We start from the raw sequence: 10,977 nt of genomic DNA, 5'->3' as shown, positions 1-10,977 counted from the left end.
AATTTTCGTATTATTTTAGATATATGCTAAAATCTGTTAAACCGTAATTTTACCCGTGTAAAATGTCCTCCTTATCTTACTTCTTTCTTAACCCGTATAAAATTACTAGTTTTGAAAATAGTGTATGAATCATCAGGGTTTTATGTGCACACACGAATCAGGATTTGTATATAATTGCATCTATTTAAGAATGGATGTTCACTATTAAGAAATTAAATATTAATAACAACTTCAAAGGAAAAGAAAACTTATTCTTCAGATTACCAATTATAAAAAAAAAACGCCCAATTAAAACATACATTTATCAATATTAGTATTATTCAGGTGCCCATGTACTTTAATATGAGAGATAAGCTTTAATCTAATAAATAATTATTTCCTTTCATTCCACCTCGTCATTTAACTACGCTACAGGTTCATTATGTTACAATGAATTTCCGTCGATATTTTTTAATTCTCTTCCTCTTGGTCTTAACCAATCTCTTCATTACCTGGTGTACTTTCTGGCAAACAATCTCCAAATTAGAGGACTCTAAAGACATTTATAATTCAGGATCCACTCTTCCAATAAATTCTAATGATATAAAAAGTAAACTTGTAGTGAAGGATAGTGAAGAAGTGTCTGAGGAAATGAGGCGGATCAAAGCCTTTGAAAAGAAAGTTATCTCCAATATGAATAAAACCGTTATGGATAATGGAAAGAAGATCCTTGCTGGAAAATTTGAAAATGAATTTAAAGTCAACTTCAATGGTGGTCGGGTGGGAGCATTGCTAGACATCAGCCAGTCCCCATCAGAGCTTCTCTGTGATATGAAAAAAAAAGTCAAGTTGCATATCTTTAAAAAAGGTGATCCTTTTTTTAGAACTAAGCAATTAGATCAATTCTTCAGGTCCAGTCCTTTTCTTAGTAACAAAACATACAACAGCTGTGCTGTAGTGACAAATTCTGGTTCTTTGATTAACTCTGGACTTGGAACCTTCATTGACAGCCATGATTTAATAATACGCTTTAACGATGGTCCTACATCTGGATTCGAAAAAGACGTAGGTTCGAAAACTTCTCTTCGTGTCGTCAATAGCCAAATTATATTTAAGCCCGAATTCGGGTTTCTGGGTCCTAAAAGCCTATATTCCTCCTCTGCAGTACTCGTTTGGGACCCAACTAGTTATACGGCTAATGTTTCAGAGTGGTACTCACATCCAGATCAGCCTTTTTTTGAGAATTTTTTTGCAAAGCGACGCATGAAACCAGAGGAACCTTTGTATCTTTTACATCCAGGAAGTCTATGGTCCATTTGGGACTGGCTACAATCTCATTCAAAATGGCCGATGGTTCCACATCCAACGACTTCTGGCTTTTTGGGATTAGCTATTGCAATCCAACATTGCAGAATTGTTAGGAGTTTTGAATATATTCCATCGCTTCGCTATGGTAATAGATGCCATTACTATGGAACTCAAATATATCCTGGTGACCCATGTACCTACGGAGCCTGGCATCCTGTTTCTACTGAAAAGTTAATGGCGTTGGCTCTCAACATTGGAAAAAAGAAAGAAATTTACTCAGATGGGTTTTTAACTATTACAGGATTTGCAGGGCTTAAATGTTAAATGCCTTCACAAAATTATTATTTCTTTAGATTTTTAATTATTATTTTTCAATTCATTGATATATCGCAGCGTTTCTATCGGTCCGAGTCTCAGTTCTTCCATTTCAAGGGTTTCGGTCTCGGTTCTTATTATTAAGGACTCTGTTTGATAACAGGCACCTAAACCTAGGGCATGGCGTAAAATTTAAAAGAGTGTTCAGTTTTAGACGTGCACACCTGTATATAGAAAGATAAGGTTGATAATATTATCCATCGGATAGTTGTATCATTTTTACAATATGTGGTTCCTCTTATCTTTATTAATTATAATCATTTTGTCGAATTTACTTCTATGTGTTGATCTCATACTTGCTCCTTTTCATTATTAATATATCCTTGATGTACGACTAACAAATAAAAGAGACGTACTGTTTTTGTACTGAATGAGTCAAGAGGTTATTTATTTAAAATATATTCAAAGGGGAATTATTAGTAGATTGTTGTCAAACTATTACATTCGAGACCCCAACAAAAAGAATCATGCCATCAGAAAATAAGTGTGAAATCAGTCATTTGTCACTAATAAAACGAATGGTACTCAATTGCTTCACCTCTTCCTCAGAGCATCAAAGATTTGAAAAACTATCATACAAGGAAGTGTGCTAAGACAGAGGGGAAAAATTTGTTAACTGAGTACGCTAGTAATTAGGCCTTTTCCAGATAGTGAGGAACTGAGGATTAGTTGAAGATTACAGACTTTTGATTAATGTGAAGAAGGCTGATAAGTACGCAATTCCATCAATCCTACGCTTTCATGAAATAATAGGTCAATCCTGCTTTTTTTTAGGAAGTTGGATTTGATTTTTAAAAAATCCAATATTAGAAATTGAAAAGAAGAAGACAGCCAATTGAGTCTAAAAAATGCAAATATCCACAAATGCCACAATTTTACAAAACGGAGGTTGATTTTCTTGGTTTCACTGTTTCCTCAAAAGGTGTTGGGGCAATAGATACAAAATGTCTGAGTTGAAACAGTTTACTAGACCTCAGACTGGTAAAAATTAATTGGTATGCCTAATTATTATAGGGGATTTATTTCTCGTCTTGGCGAATTATTAATTCAATTTTATAGGCCTATCAACAATAAACAAAATTGAAAACTAGGATTTCACGGTCTCCAGAATTGGATCTATTTTTTTAAAAACTTTACACTCAGTAGGGATAAGGTCATAAGGCTCACTAATTATATACATGGTGGGGAATTGAGGATATGTGTCGATTCTTCGGATAATGGAATTAGAGCCGTTCTTGTGGAAGAAGAAGGATATAAATTTTGTCCCTTGGCCTTCTTTAGTAGAAGATTATTGGATATAAAGTTTAAAAAATCTACATTTTCTCGTGAACTTTTATCAGTGAAGGAAGCAATAGATCATTTTGGTCATTTTGGTTTGAAGGAAGATAAATTAAACAATTATATACTGATTGGTTTGCAAGATTTGGATATCCTATGTGTATAACGAATGATCAAGGTGGACAGTTTGGCTCCTTCATATGTGGAAATTAATGAAGAATTTGAACCTTCTCAACATAAACCCAAGTTCCTACCACCTGGAAGGCAATGGTCTTATTGAAAGAGAGGACCTATATTAGAGTTAAGTATCAAGTGGGTAGAAGTATTGTCCTGTATATTATTGGACTTGAGGGAAACCATTAGATTCTAATAATTGCGTCTTGTTCTTACAACCGGATCTGTTATAAAAGCCCTGTGGACCAGCCCGAATCATTGAGCTGTTCACTGATGGTAATCTGTTTGTCCAATAAGAAATTCCTGATGTAATTCCTGGTGTCAGATATGTTGTGCTTCTTATTGGTAGAGGTCATTCCCAAAAGGTATCCCATCAGTGAGCTTATTGGTGATATGATAAGACTTCATGAGTCTTCATGTTATGATGTTTTATTTCTTTTATGTTTATATAGTTTATTCCACTTAATTCTCTCATCAGAAGTACAATGGATGTCAAATTTGACAAATAAAATATTTAGAGAAGTGGAAAATAGTGACGAATCACTTTTTTATTTATTGAGGTTTTCATTTTATATTTTACAAATTACATCAGAAATAAATTAAGGAAGAAGGATCATGTAAAAAAATAACATAAATAAACATTTTATTTTATTGTTATCCTTTCAAAAAAAAAAAAATACTTCAACACTAAGTGCGTATTACGGATGAAAAACTACTCAATAAATTCACCATTGAAAGTATAAACAGTCCCCATAGGAAGACTATTTCTTTTCAAAATCTTTGTAAGATCTTACAATCCACTTTAAAGAGTTTAAATAGACATTCCCAAGAATTAAATTTTCTGAAAAAAAATCAAAAATCCACTGTTGTATACAAAATAATTAATTTTTTAGAAAAACAATTTCAAATATTAATTTTTTTGTAAGAAAATTCAAAAATCCACAGCTATTCACATATTATTATTTTTTTTTTTCTTAAATTACATTTCGAATATAAAATTTTCGAGTAAAGAGGAAAAATTTCTTAATTTTTGGGGGGACCTAAAGCCCCTCCACCCTCCCCCTTCGGACACCGAGTATTATGTGTTGATTTATTAAAAATTGATTCATTATGAGGATACGTCAAAAATTGGCGTCAACCGCTATAAGAACCGTTGTAACATGAATTTTGCAGTAATAAAGATTAAAAGTGTTAAGGTCGGATTAAAATTTATGTACTGTGCATCAGTAAATTGATAATAAACTTGAGGAAAGACTTATTTAATAAATTTTTTCAAGTCCATTATAGTTTTTATTTGATCCATTACACTTTATTTGTAATTTTATAGACTATTTTGAGACAATTTATTTTCCAGCACATGGTGTGATTAAAAGAAGCAGCGGATTGAAAAAAAAAAAAAAATTGGATGAACAATTAACAATTTATCTACATTAAATAAAAATGGCGTTAATTTAATTTCCCCAATTTAAGCAATAAACATCAAAGCATTTCTACGAAGGTCCGAAAAACACTTTTAGACTTCTGCACACGCTTTCTGCCAGATTTTTCGTCTTCGTAAATTGGCATTTATAACACACTTAAGTCTCAATAAGCCTCGTTCCCACATTCTTTTCTTTCTATACAAAAATTATATTCTTGGTAATATTTACATAATTTTTCCCCTTGAGTAGCAAATTTGGGCAAGTGAGTGTTTTCTTTTTTTAATTTTTCAACATGGGTTTCTTGTTACTCTAAACAAGGGGCGGACAACCTTTGAGACATGGAGTACCAACTTCAACATTTCTAATCAATAATAATGGCAAAAAGCATACACAACCCACGGAAATATGCTCTGATTTGCTCGTGCCAGTGTGTATGCTTCCGCATGACAGCAGTGGTAAGCGTACCATAGGTTGCCGACCCCTGCTGTACACACTAATCCCAGCAATGCTTCCAATTCTGTAAACTGACCCATCTGTACCTTGGCTGTGGGAACTGTGTAGAATTACAAGGAGACCATATTGAAGCATAAAAATAGAAATTCAGAATATTTAAAAGAAAAACAGTCACTCAAACGACGGTTACACAACAATTGCAAAGCCCAATATGACTGAAATTTGTATGAATAACTGTCAATCAATAGATGTTGCTAGCTTATGAGTGCTGCCATCTGTACTTTGAGGTCAGAAACTTTTCAGAACAACTTCGTATGTATAAAATACTAACTTTAGTTCACGGCCTTGCCCGACGAACATACAAATGTTCCATCATTAATAGAGTTTTTAATTAAAGACTTTTGGCTAAATCGGTAAAATATTTCTGATCGGAATTCGTTTGAATCACGGAATCCACCGGAAAGATTATGGTGACTGTCTTTTGAAAGAAGTCTTTTTGTCATTCTCCATCAGGACAATGCACCTTCTCACACCTCAGGAGTTGTGGTTGCAAAATTAATGGAAATAAGGGTTCAACTCGAGATGCTCCCAGCACTAGCGATCTCACGCACCTTCCCTCTTCCCTTATCCATCACCATATGATGGAGTTTATCAATGATTTCTGGAGTATTCACCTCAAGAAGGCGTCCATAACGTTCAGCGTAACTTGTGCCCGTATAGATTTTCTGGAAATTTTGAAAACACTTATAAAGCGTTCTATTCGAAGTTTCAGAGTCTCCATAATTTTTATCAAGATTCTTCTTTTTGTCTCCTGAAACGTTTTGCCTTTTATAAAATAATGTTTAAACAACACACGAAATTCTTTTTGGTTCATTCTTTTGAAAATCACTTCACCTCCTCGATTCAAACGAATGCAAAAGGGATAAAAATACACTGATAAGGCTGAAACTTGGCTGGTGTTTTTCTTTAAAATAACCTCAATAAGCGCCTGTGGTGCCATCTCTCGAACTTTGCACATACTTTTCAAACGATCTTCGTAAATACAGACTCTTCAAATTTGCGTGAAGAGTAAAAATATAACTTCAAATATCTGATATGTTAGTCTTTATTAACAAATGCAGCATTTGAGCACAGTAGAAAGCGAGAACGATTCTTCTCACAATTAAGTCTGGGATACCTATGTGTTTTTGACAAATTATTCTTATTAACTCTTTAAAGGCCACGGAAATTTACACAATTGATTGTTACATCAAAATAAAAATAAATAGACATATTTTATTTGAAAGACTATATTGGACCAATAAACAGAGTGCCACAAGGATATTTTCGGTAGTATTCGGAGCCCCACTTGAAGTCTCCCGGAACTATTTAAGATTTCTCAGTATCTCGGAAAAGTAATTGCCTTAAAATTGTGGATGAGTTGTTATAATTTATTAGTATAAATGAAAATAGAAGAATGCAGTGCACAGAAATATTCTCCCCCAATCAAAATAATTTTAACAATATCAATTAAGAATCAATTGCAAATCCTTTTTTTGGAGGACACAGCGGCAAGTCTCTTTTTGAATTGAAGCACCAAATTGGCACATGTATTCACAGAAAGTTTGGACCATTCCTCCTTTTGATATTTTTCCCAGTTCATTTAAATTTTTGGGACTCATAGCAAGGACACGTAACTTCAATTATCTCCACAAGTTATCAGTGGGGTTAAGATCTGGATTCTGTGGTGGCATTTCTAGGACCTTATCTCCATTGTCTTGGATCCACTTTTTCACAATCTTATGTTTTGGATCATTGTATTGCTGGAATAAACAATGTGGGCCAAGTTTAAGTTTAGCTGAACTCTCCTTTAGATTGATGGCTATAGTATCAATTTAATTATCCTTTTTGATGATCCCATAAACGAGGTTGCCAGGGCCATTGGCAGAGAAGCATTCCTATAGCATAATGCCACCGCCTTCATGCTTTACAGTGGGCAAGGTGTTCTTTGGTTTAAATGCTTCATTCTTTTTTTGCCAAAAAAATGCTTCCTCCCGATGACCAAACAACTCAAGTTTGGTCTTATCAGACCAAAGAATCAATTTCCAAAAGTCAACATCCTTCTCTATGTACTCTTTGGCATACTTCAAGTGAGCTTCGACATTAGATTTCTTGCTATGATTATTTTGTGACATGCCTTACTATCTTGCGTTCTAGTTTTGTGGAAATCTTGGACTTTCGACAATGAACTTTTCTGTAAATAACAGATGGATGAACTTCATTCTTGGCAATACTGCTACTGACAGTGCTTCTGGGGGTGTTAAATCGTGCTGAAGCGCACTTGTATCCCTGCCCAGATTGTGGGCATCAACTATCCTTGTCCTTAAATCCAAACATCGATCCTTTGACTTTCCCATAACGCAAGTATCATGTGATTAGAGTGTTGTCACTCCTTTTATAGGGTGAAGAACGTTCTAGAAGATTTGGAATCATCCAATTTAATTTTTTGTTTATGTGGGGGGAAAGCGAATAATTTTGTTAAGGGGGCAAGTAATTTCGTTCTTAACTGTATGTGTGGACCCAAGACGGTACTCCTAGCCATACGGCCTTGAAGATCCAGAAGTTTTGCAAGGAGACCTATGTTGACTTCTGGGTCAATACATTCACGCCCTCTTACAGTCCTGATCTCAATCCCCTCGACTTCAGCGTGTGGAGGTCTTAGAAAGCAACGTTGAGAAGGCGTCGTAATGTAATGTGCAGGAGCTGAAGGCAAGCATCAAGAAGCAATGAGCCAACATGTCTGCCAATTATATTGCATACCTACCTCTCCAACTTTCCCTAAAAGAAGTAATCCAACGGATTGGAATCGGGAGAGTTGGAAGGCTAGGTCGTGGGGGACAGAAATAGTAAAAGTTGGTTCTGAAGAACTCTTAGCTGATCTTGGACTTGTGGCAGGGAGCAGAGTTATGTTGCCACACGTAGGGCTCAGGGATGTTTACCTACACCCACGGAAACACAGTAGACCTCAAGTACTCTACATACACTGTAGAATTGGACTTTTCTCCTTTATTGAAGAAGAATGGCGGCATGACATTCCCTGTACTGGGGATGACACCCAAAACCATGATGGAGCTGGAGTTTTTAGATTTGTATACATAGGGGACATTGTCCTTAGACGTGAAGATCCATCTGTCATTTTGAGTGTTCCTTTTGCATTCAATAGTGATTTGTTTTTCATCTGAGACAATGATGGTGTGACCTGCGTTGGTTGTCTTGAGCCTAGAGAGCCGAGTCTTGCAGTGGGGCAACCTGACCTTCTTCTGTTTCTCAGTCAACAGATAACGCACACACAAATTGTAGAAGGTAATACCAAGCTCCTCCAACTACTTTTGGAAGGTGCTGCGAGCCACACCCTTCCTCCTGATCATTGTTGTCTAATTCAAGGATGGATCAGCGGTCACGGTCCTCTTCAGGCCTTCTGGAAACCTAGGAGTGACTTTGTGATCACTTATGGCACTATGTGGGATCTTTCCTCATTTCCCTTCATATATGAACCTGGTGTAGATGTCGAAGTCAGTGCTGCTCCTGGTATATCCATGAGCTTGATGATAGCTATTGTTCCATGGCCGGAACGAGCAAGTTCGATAACAGTGGATCTTTTGGTTTGCTCCATGAGTCTTAATTGAGACACTCTGATATGGACTCAGTATAAGGCGTTCAATGTTATTATCCATTGAATTTTGTCAGACTTTATATAGGCAACCCTGTATGTTATCTTATAAACGCTTTCCCAAAGGATCTAAGGTGCACACCGTCATTGCCCTAGTCGTATCTTAAGATGTCACAAGTCTAATGCCTTTAGTAGGGTTAAATGTAGTTAGCTTCGAGGGCGATACAACGATTATAGCGGGAATACAATTTTTTGATGCTGTTTCGTAGTACAATTTCTCTTTTGTAACTAAAAAGGCCTCAGTTTCGTTGATTAACCTTCATTACCTCTAAATTTGATCAAATCAATTATGTCTTATTTCTTTATTCTATTAGGTGTGAAAAATATTCATTAGGTATTCGTTTTCACCAGAGAAATAATCACTTAATCTTCTCCAATATAAATAATCCATCATGTCGAATGATATTATAATTGGTAGCAGAGAATTAAGAGATTAGGACTTCTTCTATACGAACCGCTGAAACATTTTTTTTATCTGTTTTATTCATTTTTATTTCTTTTATCTTAATATACATTAATTTAGTGATAGGTATAATATCCGTTTATAAGAATCTTGCCATTTTTTTTAAGATCGACAAAATACATGCATTAGTTAACAGAGTTTTGTTTTAATTTTATATGTTCCATGGTTTCTACTCAAAATACATTCAAGTCTGTCAATTAGCATATGGTTGTTCCTGGCCGAAAATATTGGAAAAAGGTTGCAGGTTCAAAGACACAAATCCTTTCCGGAATCACCTATTCCACATTGTAATGTGGAGTTGTAGGAAGCATTCGAGCCTTCAACCGTGTAATATTTTGGAGGAAGAACAGGCATTGAAAACTAATATAGGTACAATACTTGAATAATTTTTCATTACCATTATATATCAATACAGAATATATCGGACTGAAACACAACAACTCACCTACAACCTCGAAATATCCAAGGTATTAATGTTGTTATAAATTAATTGTCCTTATTTTAAACGTATTTGGGAGCAAGGAGCCCTATAATTGTGTTGGTGATCTCTGTTAGCAGATGATATGTCGTCTATTAAATTAGCCAACGTATGTTTGATTTCTACGTCTATTAGCAAAAAAAAAAAAAAAATTGGAGAAAAATTTCAAAAACCCATTGCTATTCCCGAAAATGTAATTTTTTATAGAATAATTTCCAAAACCCCACAGTGATCACACAAAATAAAATTGTTTAAAAAAAACGTCAAAAATTAAATCCCTAATATAATTTTTTTTTTTTTTAAATTTCAAATATACAATTGGATATTGAATAGTTTTTTTTCCAAAAAACTATTCAGAAAAAGAAAAATTTAAAAACACATTGTTTTTCTCAAAAAATCAAATTTTTTGACGAAAAATTTACAAAACCTCAACTGTTTACGAAAAAATAAAAAAATTTGGAAAAATATTTCAAAAATTAAATTTTTATTATAAAAGTTTTTGAAGAAAATTCAAATATTAAATTCTTCTGAAAAAATTTAAAAAATAAATACTTATTCAGAGAAAATTATATTTGTAGGAAAAAAATTTGAAAAATTTCATTACATTTAAAATATTAAATTTTCTGATAATAAGCAACAATTCCTTAATTATGATGACAACTATTTTTTTTTTTTTTTTTTTCATGACCTAATAAAGTAATAAATCAGAATTGGAATTGCAAATTAACAGTATTTTCCGGACGCCAATTCCAATAAATAAAACCGATTCCCAATTCTGATTAATCGTCCCATCACTATTCTATAAGATATATTAGAAGAATAATGACGTATAAATATGTACAAATTTTGAGACAGACATAAATGCATTTTTTTTTTCTTTAATATCATTTCGACCTTGAGGGAGGATTTATCAATTTTTTCCTTGTTATAGAATGAGAATTTAGAGACATTTTGATTAATTTTTATTAAAGAAATTATCATTTCAAAAGAAGGAGCTGATCGAATTAAGAAAAAATGCAAAACACTTGGTCTTAATGGGTTAAGAAGAATTGTTGAATGCATAACATCATTATGTATCTAAAATAGGGACGTTTGTTGGGGCACATACAGCCAGAGACACACCTCCAAAAACGTGGAGTCTTGTTAGCCTACTATTTAATACAATTATTCAAAAAGTAAATTCCCAAAAAAGATACAAGCCCATTAATTAAAGATTTTTTTAGGAGTCCTTAATAAATCAATCCCAATAATAGATATTTATAACTCAAGAAGCTATTTTTTAATCCACGTATTTTATCCTTGAAAAATCCTAGAATTACGGATCTAAAAACAAAGCTAG

At 33.9% G+C, this 10,977-nt stretch overlaps 1 protein-coding gene across 1 annotated transcript; it reads left to right on the top strand.

The window, feature by feature from the left end:
• The first annotated feature begins 390 nt into the window (after positions 1 to 390).
• Positions 391 to 2,041, top strand: LOC121124600 (beta-galactoside alpha-2,6-sialyltransferase 2-like). Its single transcript, XM_040719757.2, has one exon. It carries the CDS (start codon positions 430 to 432, stop codon positions 1,609 to 1,611), a length of 1,182 nt encoding a protein of 393 aa, XP_040575691.1. The 5' UTR covers positions 391 to 429; the 3' UTR covers positions 1,612 to 2,041.
• Positions 2,042 to 10,977: the final 8,936 nt, after the last annotated feature.

This window comes from Lepeophtheirus salmonis, chromosome 9 (genome assembly GCF_016086655.4).
Source record: "Lepeophtheirus salmonis chromosome 9, UVic_Lsal_1.4, whole genome shotgun sequence".
NCBI classification, from domain to species: domain Eukaryota; kingdom Metazoa; phylum Arthropoda; class Copepoda; order Siphonostomatoida; family Caligidae; genus Lepeophtheirus; species Lepeophtheirus salmonis.
Note: the sequence above shows the minus strand (reverse complement) of the source record. Positions and strands in the feature narration are given on the sequence as shown.

Excerpts from the sequence above, each read along its gene's own strand:
- LOC121124600 (XM_040719757.2), top strand. The coding sequence starts at position 430 with ATGAATTTCCGTCGATATTTTTTAATTCTCTTCCTCTTGGTCTTAACC.